The sequence below is a fragment of the Candoia aspera genome, chromosome 3 (genome assembly GCF_035149785.1).
Source record: "Candoia aspera isolate rCanAsp1 chromosome 3, rCanAsp1.hap2, whole genome shotgun sequence".
NCBI classification, from domain to species: Eukaryota; Metazoa; Chordata; class Lepidosauria; order Squamata; family Boidae; genus Candoia; species Candoia aspera.
Genome location: NC_086155.1, coordinates 167,646,154 through 167,659,418, shown reverse-complemented (window position 1 = coordinate 167,659,418; position 13,265 = coordinate 167,646,154). Strand labels below are relative to the sequence as shown.

Sequence of the window (13,265 nt, the reverse complement as noted above, 5' to 3'; positions counted from 1 at the left end):
AACCATCTTGATTTCTGTTGTAAGAAACATAGATAACACCAGATGTATTAAGAATCATTTAGCTCTTTTCAATTAATTTGAAGAACTTTATACTGTACCAAGTATATGTTCCTGAGGTGAGGGCATTTCATAGAATATTTCAATATGTCTTGGCAAAATGTTCCTTCTTATCTATTGTCATAAGGGTTTAAGATTAATTATTGATAGCTACATCATTTTATTTATAGTTACTTCAATATTGCAATGTCTTTCAGGATTTTTTTGGGAAGAATATTTCCAAATCAGAAGAATCAAATTCATCTGGGGAAGTAAGGGCTGGGAAATGGAAAGTGCCTACATACAAGGATTATTTGGATCTCTTTAGAACCTTACTTAGCTGTGATACAATGAAGGTAAAGAAAAACATTACCAAGGCTAAGAATATTATTAATATGTTGTTACTATACATAATAGTTTCTCCTAGAACTATAAATAGTTTGTCTCCTGACACCTGCTTTCTTTCAGTCCCTCCTCCTTTTCAGAGATCATAGTTGTTAAACTCTTGTTTTTTCCTCATGTCCAGTTCAATGTTTGTGCTTCTGAGGTCTCATACAGGTGTTAGAACAAACTAGCTGGGCATGAACACAGATGGCCTCTCCATTGTACATGCACCTGTCTGTTAAATCCTTCACATTGTAAAAAAAAAAAAATTGTAATACAGCGCCATAAATACATTTGACCAAAAGGAGCCATAGAACTCCTGTGTTTGGGATTTCTCTCTCTATATATATCTCACTTATTTTTATCTTCGTATTTTCTGATAAATTTGCAAATTTAATATAGTGTGCAGTTCAGGAGTTTTTTTTTCTTTCTTTCTTTCTTTCTCAATAAAGGATGTCTTCTTGGCGGATGAAGCCTTTCTAATTGAAAATTCACCACTACAGTCTCTAAATCGTCTGTTATATGATGAACTCATAAAATCTATCATGAAAGTAATTGATAAGCTGGATCTTACAGTTCAGAAACAGGACATTAATGAAGAGAAGGTAGGACTTAATTTTAAAAAATAAATATTAATACAGAATTACTCAGTCTTTTTCCACATCATTTTACTCAAGGTGCATTATTGGATTTTCTTATTTGAGAAGTTTGCAAGAATTTTATAATAGACTATTTGGCAAACTTAAAAATCACTTCCAAAACTGCTTCTGATACTCTTTTCTCAGGATGGACGTGAAGGTGATATTCATCTGACAATTCCTACCTCTGATCCAGCTGCAAACCTTCAGCCATCTAAGCCTAAAGACTATGCAGCCTTCATTAACTTAGTGGAATTTTGCAGGTATAATAGGACTAAAGAAACAGAATATCTGTGAGATGCATCATTTAACGTGCTGTGTTTTTACCATTCTCTCTAAAAGCCAGATTCTGGCAAAGCTTCGCGAATGTAACATTTACTTATTTAGGATTTTTTTAAAGTAGCTGAAATAGTTGCATTTGACTTTTGTGGTGGAATGGGGCTTCCTAGGTGGGGGTTTACTGGGAACTGTTTTAACTGATCATTGGTCATATTGCTCACCACTTTCCAATGTAATTGGTTTTGTTGCTGTTTCTGTATTTTTGCAGAGAGATCCTTCCAGAGAAGCATATTAAATATTTTGAACCATGGATTTATTCATTTGGTTATGAGCTGATTATACAGGCAACACACTTACCTTTTATTAGTGGACTTTACAAGCTGCTGTCTATTGCCATGAAAATTGCGAAGAAGACTAAATATTTTGCGGTGAGAGAGCCATAGCAGGAACGATAATATATTTTTTAATTTGTTCAAAGGATCAGTAAAGTTGTGTCAGTTGTTGCACGCTTTCATGTTTTAGATATAATTGTGGTTATTTCATTTTTATAAGAGAAAAGTGGGATTGAGCTCTTCTACCTCAGGTTCTTCTCTCTCCTCCCACTGATCATATATACAGTTTGTATATTTCTCTACCAGCCCTAGCAATGGCTATTGGTTTGCTCCTAACCAGGATTTGACATTAGTCACAAATTCTAATTTTGAAGTGAATTATCCTGAACATTTCAGACATGGGAGTTGGCCATGGTTCAGGCTGAGGGAGCTTAGTTGTGATTCTCATGGTTGATGTATAATCTCTTAACTGGGGCTTTACATATGTTTATATCAGATGAGAAGTATCATTTGGATTTCTACAGTATTACAACAAAATATTATTTAAAGTTATATTCTGCTGTCTTCATTTTCTGAAGGAGTTTACTACATCCAAAAGCAATAAAATTAAAACACAGCATTACAGCCTCTGCTTGTTTAGCATCTGCATTCCATTTCAATGACTTGATCATTAAGCAAAATGGTTGCTAAATGAACATGTAACAGAGAGAGAGAGAGATGCTGTGAAGATCAGTGGTTGCTGCCATCTCATTCAGATTAAGTTTTCTCGTATGGTGTCCTGTGCCTGACCTGTTTTTTGTACTTTTTTTGCCCCCTTGCAGGGCGGAGAGATTGCTTAAACAAGCTCTCTCTTCAGCTGCTTTTCTCCACAGCTCAGCACTTCCCTAAAAAGTGCTAGCTGCAAGTTAACAAGCTCGATAATTAGTTAATTAGAACCATGCTGCTGCCTGAAACTCACCAAACCTTAATTAGTTGCACACTGAAGGTTTTTTTGTCAGGCACATGAAATTTGGTTGTAAATGCATGCATTGGTTGGAAAATGAATTTTTTATTACCGTCGTATTTGCGAAGGGTCACTAACCAAAGTAGTCACTAAATGAGTGACTACTAAATGAGTGGCTATATTGGAATTGGTTTTAACTGGGGACTAGATTGCAGCTATTCCAAGGGTCTTATATTGTTATTTTCTGGCTCTGATTTGTTGATTGTGTTTTGTTTAGTCATCACCCAAGTTAACAAGGGCAAGTGTACGCTGCTCAAAGTTGGCTGTGATTTGAACTGTCTATAAACCCTGTTAATAAATGCATACATACATAAAGCAGAACAAAAAGAGCCATGCATATCCATATGTCATATTAAAATTCTTTGACTCAGTGGCAGGTCTGAAAACATAGCAGTATTTTTAATTGAGATGTGAAAGCCCTTGGGGTAACTATCATGTGCATGCCTTATAGAAGAGATGCCTTACAGCAGTGTTTCTCAACCTCAAAAACTTTAAGCTTAAACTTAAAAAAATTTAATTTAATTTAATTTAAATTTTAAGCCTGCCATCAGCACTAGACCATTCAAGCAATTACACAATGACAGTCAGGAGCCTGGAATCCTTTAACTGTTTAATGAAGCGAAATGACTAGGACAGAGGTAAAGCTGCAAATGGAGAATTCCCGCTAAAACATACATTTAAAACTACCTTCCCTTGTTTGCCTCCTTTTCCCATGGAAGTATGCCACCCCCCTTCCCATCCAGGTGGTGTTGCTGGTGTATCTCTAACGACTGGCCTTGATGTGAACCATCATAAATCTGTAGCCATAATAATGCAATTCACACTCCAACCTAACACCTTCTCCCATCACGCGACAGAGAGTCTAACCTCTTGATAAGGAAGTGATGGAAGATGCTCCGGTAAGGGGTTCTGTGAACCCTTTGATCGGAGGAATCTGACACCTGCTGAGATTGAAAAACATTGCCTTATAGAACAGATGTCAAAATTTAGAAGACCTTGCCTTTCGTTGAGGCTCCACTCAGTCTTCATCAATCTCACCGCCTCATATGCTTTTCAGGGATTTGAAGGTATCACTGTGTATGTGAGCAAATGGTGCCTTTGGTATGCTTGCTGTAAGCTTTCTTAGGGCTTTATAAGTTAACAACAGCATTTGAATTGTGCACAGAAACAAATTAGAGGCCAGTGTAATTCATTTAAAAATTAGCAAAATTGCTAAAAACGATTAACTGTATTCTAAACCAATTCCAACTTCCAAACAGTCGTCAAAGGAAATGCCATATAAAGGACACTGCAGTAATCTTTGAAACCTACACAGGACTTTTGTTTGGTACATAGAATTGCCTAATAGTTTTACGTTATCCAAAAGGTTCTTTTAAAGCATAAAACACAAGATTAACAAAATCTATACAGTTAATCATATTTTTTCTTTTGCCAGGGTGTCAATCCAAAGAGTAAGAAAAAATGTCCTGAAGATCCAGAGAAGAGTTCCTGTTTTGCATTATTTTCGAAGTTTGGAAAAGAGGTAATTTCTGTGATTATTCTTACTTTAAAAGCCTGACCCGTTGATTTTAGTTAAAAGGACACTTTTATGGGTTTATCTTAAAAGAATATTGTTCCTTTTTTTTTTTTTTTTTTTTAAGAACAGTGGATTATTTGTTACTATTATTTGTTTGTTTGTTCAGGCAATATCTATGCTATTTGCATTAAAATTTCTTCTTACCTCAGGTAACCGCAAAAATGAAGCAGTACAAAGATGAGTTATTAGCATCCTGCTTGACTTTTGTGCTTTCCCTGCCATATGACATAATCATGCTTGATATTAAAGCATACGTTCCTGCTTTGCAGGTGGGTTAATATTGTGATTGAATAATGCAGGATTTTTTTTTATTATTTTATAATTTTGTTGGAGTATTCTTTCCTTCATTTCACTTATACTGCAGCCTTCCTTGTATTACCATCACAGCATTGAGCAAATTAATGAAGAAGTCCAAAATGTGAATGTCAGATTTGTATACCTGTTACCTGTGATTTTGTAGTTTTATCTTGTCTATTTGGTTCTGTGGTTTTTTTGTCTATATCTTATTCCAGGAGCAAGTTTCTTAACAACTTTAACCCTTTAAATTTTTGTAGCAGTAGTTAATAAAATAGTTCATTGTGTAGTCAGAGATAACTTTGGGGGAATATGGATGTTTTATATCTCCAAGCTTCTAAACTTTGACTTTATGCACACCCTACAGAATGCTTTTAAACTGGGTCTTAGCTACACTCCAATGGCTGATGTGGCACTGGATGCACTGGAGGACTGGTCAGCCCACATTCCCAGATATGCTATTCAACCTTATGACAAAGACATTGTGCCTTGCCTTGATGGTTATTTGAAAACTTCTGCATCAGCAGGTAAAAATAATAAATATGCATCAAATATTATTTATTTACAGTAGTAAATATAGGAAAATGAAGATTTTTTTAGCATCATTCATGTGTTACTGAATAATCTTGGAGTAACTTCTGGGGGGTAAAGGGCTGTAATTCAGCTTCCTGATCTTCTACAGGACCACTGGAGGCTATCTGTAGGAGCACTGATGGAATGTGTGTGTAGCTGGTCATTTTTGGTGCATGGGGGGTGGGGCTTTGAGAGGGTTTGAACTAGTTTCTTGAAAAATTAAATGCAGAGTTTATATTAAGACTTATTTTATTGCTTGCATAAAATGTTCTAAAGCATACCTGCTGTGCAAAGCATATTAAATACTCTATTATATATTTTTCTTTAAAATAGACGAATCGCAGAATAATTGGGAAGTGAAGAAACTTTCCAAGGCCATCCAGAAAAGAATGAACAAAGTAGTGATTCAACATCTGAAAAAATCAAAGAACCTTGAATTGGTAAAGAGTTTTCTTGCCCTTCTAAAATAACAGCTTTTCAGTTGGAAAAGTGATATGTAGGTTTTCTTACTTAAATAAAACAGCTAGTTTTATTTATTATGTAAATAAGTTTTGAGTAGAACTTAAATGTTAAATCCAAGAATTTCTCAGTAATCCATCAGTGTCTTCAAATTAAACTTCACTAATAGTAATATAACCACTTTGTATGGTTTACTACAATCATAAGACAAATTTAACCTACACAGTCAGCAGGCTGAAATTCAGACAACTAATGCAAAATACAATTGATGATGGTGGGAAGATAAATGCCCTACATTAATTAGACCAGTATTGAGTTCAGTGCTGTATAGCACTGAATTAGTTTGAAAATTATACTAATTATGAGAAACTGCATTTTTATTAATGCAAGAACAGTTCCACTAGATTTGAGCAAGGCTCAGTGTAGTCCCTGTTGGTATTTTGTTTTCTGCTACAGAAATTAAGTTACTATGGTAACAAATCACTCTGGCAGGGTGAACAGGTCAAACTTAAGTATCCTCAGTTTGGGTGAAAAGGTATGACCATATAAGGTAAAGCTCCTGATTTGTCTAGAGGAAGCTTGCCTAGACTTGTTTCAGTTTCCTTTTTGTAGCCTCTCCTTCCAGTCCTCTCAGAGCGTGTGAATGCATAAACTTGTAAATATGTTTTTGTGCTTTCTGTAAATACATTTATTTTTATAGAAATGCCTGGTGTGTGTTTTTTCTGATCTCTCTGGCCAAACGCTTTCCAGCACACTCTGACAGTCCCTTATCCCTTTTTTCCCTAAGGCATGTTTCCCCTTCAGAAAGTGCTCCAGGTATCAAGGATTTTTCACATTCATTTCTGTCTTTATCATGAATTACATTAATTCTAAGTACTGAAGTTCTATTTCTAGGTTTTATTCTGCTTGGCAATTCTCACTTTTTGTTGAGCATGAAGTATTTCAATCATTAAATAAGGTGTGGCGCTGCGGGTTAAACCGCTGAGCTGCCGATCGGAAGGTCGGCGGTTCGAAACCGCGTGGCGGGGTGAGCTCCCATTGCTAGTCCCAGCTCCTGCTCACCTAGCAGTTCGAAAACATGCAAATGTGAGTAGATCAATAGGTACCGCTTCGGCGGGAAGGTAACGGCGTTCCGTGTCGTCATGCTGGCCACATGATCCGGAAAGTGTCTACGGACAACGCCGGCTCTAAGGCTTAGAAACGGAGATGAGCACCGCCCCCTAGAGTCGGACACGACTGGACTTTACATCAAGGGAAACCTTTACCTTTACCTAAGATTAAGATAAGATTAAAAACAAGGTAATTAAAAGGTTCATAAACTATAAATTGACAATGTTAAACATATTAATACTTTTATAAATAATACGTATGTTTCTGGAGCAATCATGTATGGTTAGCCTTGACTCTGCAGGCCTTTAAAAAGGCAGTCAAGACCTGGTTCTCTCCCCAGGCCTTTGGGTCAAGATGAATGGAGCCCCAATTGGATGAGATGTATATTTTTGTCACCGTTTTATGGTTTAGTTGGTTTTTAATATATTACGTTGCTTCCCTTGGTTTACATTGTTGTTGTTTAGGAGGGAGATCCATCTTTAGAAACAGTAAGAGCTAGAGTTGTACGCCTTCTTGGAACTTTGGGGGGACAAACCAATCGGAATTTAGTTACAGGTAGGAATTTTATTTTCATGCTTTTATATTGTTTTTTCTTGTTTTAAATTACTGTACTGTTTTTGCTGTTTTATATTTGTTTTAACTGTTTGTAAGTTGCCCATATACTGTATGTACTCAAGTATAAGCCCATCCACAGATAAACCAACCCTCGAATTTTTAACCAAAATACCATGAAAAATGTACCACCCATGGATAATATTTTTGTATGTTTGAATTTTCACAATTGGTTTATCTGTGGGTGGCGCATTTTTCATGGTATTTTGGTTAAAAATTCAAGGATCAGCTTATCCATTGATAAGCTTATCCACAGGATATACGGGTACTTTTAAAAAGCTGAGGGAAAAACCTGCCATATAAACTTGCAGATAAGCCCATCTGCAGATAAGCCGAATGCAATTTTGGGGATGTATTTTGACACCTAAAGTTCGCAGTATTGACTCCGTCAGTATTGACTACTAATGAGTCAATCAAATTTGGCAGCAGTTATCCACACCCTGGCCTCTTCCTATTAAAACACAGTACACAGTATACTGTATCATGTGTAAAGAAAGTGTCTGGAAGTTGCAGTTGGCACCATGTTTGGCAGCTATGCAGCTGAACTGTGCAAGGTATAAAGGTCATACAATTCTTGCACTGAAAAATCTATACTGGTTCTGTTTTCTTTCATGCACAATTTATTATTTAATAAATTCTTATTTAATAAATTTATAGGCCACCCATCTCATATACCTGACTCTGGGCAGCTCACAGTTAAAACAGAATAAAAACAGTGAAAAATATCCGAAGTTAAAACAACAAAAATAACAAAAAATAGCAGCCAAAAAGACTCATCTCCACTCAAACTACCCATGACACGGGCTGACCCATGCTATCAGGGCCCCAGGCTCAATGGTAAAGCCAGGTTTTTAATGCCCCGCAAAAGGCTAGCAGGGTCAGGGCAAGTCTAGTTTCTGTTTCAGAGGGCAGACACCACAGCAGAAAAGGCTCTCCTCCTGGGCCTGGATAGATGACACTCTCTCACAGATGGGACCCAGAGCATGCCTCTCCTGCCAGATCTCCCAGGAGGAGTAGACATCACTGGGGGGAGACAGTCCCATAAGTAACCCGGCCCCAAGCCATGAAAGGCCTTAAAGTTAACACCAGCACCTTGAATTGCACCCAGAACCATACTGATATCCAGTGCAGCTCGCAGAGCAGAAATGTCACATGTGCTGAATGACTGGCATCCCTAACTGCCTGTGCCACCACATTTTGCACCAGGCAAAGCCTCCAAATACTCTTCAAAGGCAACCCCATGTAGAGTGTGTTGCAGTAATCCATTTGGGATTTGAAGTATTAGTGTTACTGTTGATAAATAACTGGATATAATGGGAATGCATCTCATATTATGAATTTGCCTGGACTGTAAGACCTCTGGGAGAAATCCTTCTCTTGGTTCCTCCATTCACAGCAGCTCTTCGTTTGGGTATGTGAGATATGTCCTTCCTACATTCTCATAGTCTATGGGATGTGCTATCGTGCTATCTTGAGAATTGCATTTAATTTCTCACTCTCTTTAGGAAATCTGCAAATGTATCTCGCTTTTGCTATGATTTTAATGGTTAATAATTTTATTATTGATGTTTTAATTTGCTTATTTTTACAGGTTTTTTATTTTGAATGTGTATATGTTTTAAAGGGTACATAGCCCAAATGTTCATTTTAAACAAATAGGTGGTACTAAATCAAATAAATGAATTTTACAGGGAGGTTTCAAAAACTATTGGAGTATTAAAAACAGTTCATCCCAATTTGATTTGTCATTTGGGCTGGTATATTTGAGAGAAGTCCCTTTCTGTGTTCCAGCATAGTTAGTATATCGCATCTGTGTTCTTTTGGAAAAAAAATAAGTCCCATCAGTAGATTCACTGCAGACACAGAATTGCTTTTAATCAAATTGAAGACCAAATGGTTTTGCTGGAAAAGTGTTAATAAGTGTCTATCCACTAGAATTGTTCCAAAGCCATTCTTGGATGCCACAGTTAGAATTAACTGTGTATGAGTTTCAGACTTTTAGAAATAGTTGTTTACGTGCTAAATTCTCAGTCTGCATGCGTTCTACTTGGATGATACTTAATTATGATTGTAAGTGGTATGCTTTTCCTAAGTACTACCAGATTTGTGATCTTAAGGAATTCTCAGACATTTTGAATCAACCTGGTTGACTTCAGATAGGTGTTGTTACTATGATTTGACTTCTATTTTATACTTTATCCTTGGTGGATCACTGAAATTAATAAGGTAAGACCTTATTTATGCATTGGCAAGAGTTCATTTGGTTTAATTGTGTTCTGTTTTGAGGAACCTAAGCTTCTGCTTTTAAAGTGTTTTGCTAAACGTCAAAGAAACATATTTGATGTATTGTACTTGATGTTTTATATTAATATTTCTCAGTTTGGCCTAGATCCTGTGGTTTAATCTATTTGTGTTTTTCTCAAGAAGTATACTCAAATTTCTGCTCAGAAATATTTCCAGCTAATTTGGTTTTCTTCTTTATTAAAAACTTTATTCTAGAGAAATATTTGTGTCATTAAGTATCTGGTCTGTAGAGTACAGTCCTTCTCTCAGATTGTACCTGATAAATTTGAATGCTTCAAGTATGTTAACAAAGCTTCAGTCAAACATTGAGCTATATGGCTAACATAACTTTTCCATGTATTCTTTTCTAAACATATCAGCTGCTTCTGCAGAGGAAAAGATGAAGAAATTTGTATCCTGGGATATAGAGAAGCATCTAAATTTTGCAGTTCCATTTGCTGATATGAAGCCCATTATATACTTGGATTTATTCTTGCCTCGAGTCACTGAATTGGCTCTTTGTGCTAGTGACAGACAAACTAAGGTATTATGCTGACTGTTTTTCTGCTTTTGGTTCTATTCTTTTCCTGTTGAACTTTTTTTTTTCTGGATTGAGGCTGTGGTTCATTGTTAAAAGTACTCTCCTAGGGTTGAATGGTACAAATAAATAAATATCCTATGAGTATAAACTGCGAAGATCTTTGAACACAGTAGCATTATTTACTTATCTGTTGCATTTATATCCTGCCTTTTATCTGAGACCCCAAGGTGATATACATAGGGATCTGCCCTACTTTTATACTCACAGCAGCATCTCTGTAAGATGAGTTGGGCTGAGAGAAACTGGTCCAGAATGCTCCAGTGACTTCCATGGTTAAATAGCAATTGGAACTTGATTCTCTCCTGTACATGTCCAACAACATAAGCATTACTCACCTCAGCTTTCTGCATATAGGATGAGGATGTCAGTTACTTGGTTAAACGTTAATCCCTGTATATATATTATTTGTATGTTTTAAAGGAAAATGTGAAGGGATATTGAAGATCAGAGCTATGTTTATGTTAGTAGTAGTAGTAGGAAAGGAGAGCCAGTTTGGTGTAGTGGTGAAGGCATCAAGCTAGAAACCAGAAGACCATGAGCTCTAGTCCCAATTTAGGCATGAAGCCAGCTGGGTGACCTTGGGCCTCTCTTTCTTTCTCTCCTCCTTGCCAAGAAAACTTCGGGGACTAGTCCAGGTAGTCACCAGGACTCAAAAACTGGCTCAAAGACACACACACACAAACACAAAAAAGTAATAGGAAAAATAGTGCATTTTTAAGATACTAACATAACTTCAAGCATAGTAAAACCAAAACTGTAATAATATACTGGTGTAGGCTTTCACAGTCAGTATCTGTTGGGTAATGTTGAGCTTCAGGGTTTAGTGGCGTGGTCTAGACAACAGATTTCCTGTTGTTTTGCTAGCAGCTGTGGCTGGCATCTTCAGAGGCAAGGTGGTCTGCTACGCACCACTGTGCTTCTAGAGATGCCAGCCACAGATGTCAGCGAAACGTTAAGAAATCTATTGACTAGACCACAGTCACTAAACCCTGAAGCCCAACACTGCTCAAAACTGTTTTACCTTGATATGACAATTAAAGATCTAGAATTGTATCATAGTATTCTTTCATGTTAATCATATTTCTCATCAAATAAAACTTGTTGTATAATTTATAATGGTAAGCTACTTTGGAACAATCCAGTTGTGGATTACATGTTTTGTAGCAGAGGGCAAAAGTGCACATTTTAGACCAGTTAATTTTACAGCGTGAAGTCATAAGTTGTGGAAAATCTCCCCCAAAGTATTTGCTTCCCTTACCTTTTTGTGGGTTAAATTGAAGTAGCTGATCAACTCACTTTTTTCAGGTTGCAGCTTGTGAACTCTTGCATAGCATCATTATGTTCATGCTGGGTAAAGCTGCTCAAATCCCTGAAGGACAAGAGAATTCCCCACCAATGTTTCAGTTGTATAAACGTATGTTTCCTGTACTGCTTCGACTGGCTTGTGATGTGGACCAGGCAAGTAAATTTCTTTTTACTGCTTCAGAGTGCAACCTGTTTTTTGATGTTTTAAAAGATATTATGAAAAGGTTTCCAGTGATTTTGGATTTCATCATTGTTCTTATGGCCCTTCCCAAAGGAAAACTTACTTTTTGTCTGTTACGTCACAGGAGCCATTGAAACCAAAGAGGAGGAAAATAGATTAAAACATGAAAAACAGGCATTTCATAATGGACTATTAAACAAATGTTAGGAAAAGGGGAGACCACCCTGTTAAACAAATTATCTCTCCTTATGTTTTTTTCTTCAACAGTTCACATTTTTTAATGAATTTGTGAATGCCATCCTATTCTCTCCATTTTTAAAGTTCTTTTTAAGCAAAATGTTGGTAACATTTGAATCCATTTATTTGCCCCCTTGCGTTAGTTTATGTTCTGCTTACTGTAAGAACTCCTAGCACAAACTTGTGGGTCAAGAATGTCGTTTGATTGAAATCTGTGATTACACAGGGCTAGGGGCAAGTGGATCTCCAGTTAATAAAATTCCATTTTTATCTGTTTATCACTGTATTTTCTATTTGTTGTTCTCTTTTGGGTTGCCTGTACAAGATCACAGTTCCACTTATCACAGTATTTATAGATTCACAGTCAGTAACTGCACTTATGACGTGTTCACTATTATCAGTTTTCTGAATTTAAATATACTTGTTACTAGTATATTTCAGTGGTCAGGTTTCAGCCACTTACCCATTTTTTTTGCAAACCAGCTGACTACAATGAATGTAGGAAGGTGAGTCTGAGATGGTAGATGGGTTCCGTCCCAGAAGAATGAGCATTCACCAATGGAATATAGATTGGAAGAGGATATGGCTTCATGGATGTCTTTCCTGTTTACATGGACAAGTGTGCCTTCCCAGAAGGAGAACTATATTGCAGAGAATTGCCTATGCATGAGTTGCTTTTGCAGTCCCTAATGTGTTGAGGTTTTTACCTGTTCATTGGGATAGCGCTGAAGATTATTGTCCAAATTAGTCCAAAGACTTGCTTAGCAATGATTTCTATATCAATTCAGAGGGGACATAGTAGAAATCACTCCACAGCAGTTAATATTTAATCAAATATAACAATTCAAGTTGTATGAAATCAGCTTGTGAGTATGTGTATTTTTTTTTAAAGGCCAACAAATGTTGGGATCATTTAGTGAGAAATGCTCTATAGAGTTATTATTAAACTAAAATACAGATAAACTATGCTTTCATTATTTTTTTTAGGTTACAAGGCAACTCTATGGGACTTTAGTAATGGAATTAATACACTGGTTCACAAACAATAAAAAGTTTGAAAGCCAAGACACTGTGACATTACTAGAAGCAATTTTGGTAGGTGATTATTGACTAAGATAAATTATAAAGCTTTTTGTCAAAAAAGTAGTAACTTCCCATTCTAATTTTTCAGATTCCCTTGATTAATTTTCAGTTTCTTATACAGTGGTTGACAATTTGCCCAACTACTATTGTTTGATTTTTTACCATTGCATTTTCATTGAAAAAGGTCAGGTTTATTTTCTTAAGAGATATAGGTCTTATTTCATTGTGAATGAAAACTAAGATATTTATTAGCATAGGATTTTAAACTGTACAAACATT

The 13,265-nt window shown here is 36.3% G+C and overlaps 1 protein-coding gene across 1 annotated transcript in view; it reads left to right on the top strand.

The window, feature by feature from the left end:
- Nucleotides 1-13,265, top strand: part of PRKDC (protein kinase, DNA-activated, catalytic subunit) — a 108,490-nt gene that overhangs the window by 15,157 nt on the left and 80,068 nt on the right. The window contains exons 15-26 of the mRNA XM_063299249.1: nucleotides 255-392; nucleotides 873-1,025; nucleotides 1,206-1,321; nucleotides 1,606-1,765; nucleotides 4,108-4,194; nucleotides 4,398-4,517; nucleotides 4,910-5,069; nucleotides 5,449-5,555; nucleotides 7,149-7,239; nucleotides 9,960-10,123; nucleotides 11,486-11,638; nucleotides 12,891-12,998. Coding sequence (XP_063155319.1) covers nucleotides 255-392; nucleotides 873-1,025; nucleotides 1,206-1,321; nucleotides 1,606-1,765; nucleotides 4,108-4,194; nucleotides 4,398-4,517; nucleotides 4,910-5,069; nucleotides 5,449-5,555; nucleotides 7,149-7,239; nucleotides 9,960-10,123; nucleotides 11,486-11,638; nucleotides 12,891-12,998 — 1,557 coding nt within the window. The remainder of the gene's footprint in view (nucleotides 1-254; nucleotides 393-872; nucleotides 1,026-1,205; nucleotides 1,322-1,605; nucleotides 1,766-4,107; nucleotides 4,195-4,397; nucleotides 4,518-4,909; nucleotides 5,070-5,448; nucleotides 5,556-7,148; nucleotides 7,240-9,959; nucleotides 10,124-11,485; nucleotides 11,639-12,890; nucleotides 12,999-13,265) is intronic.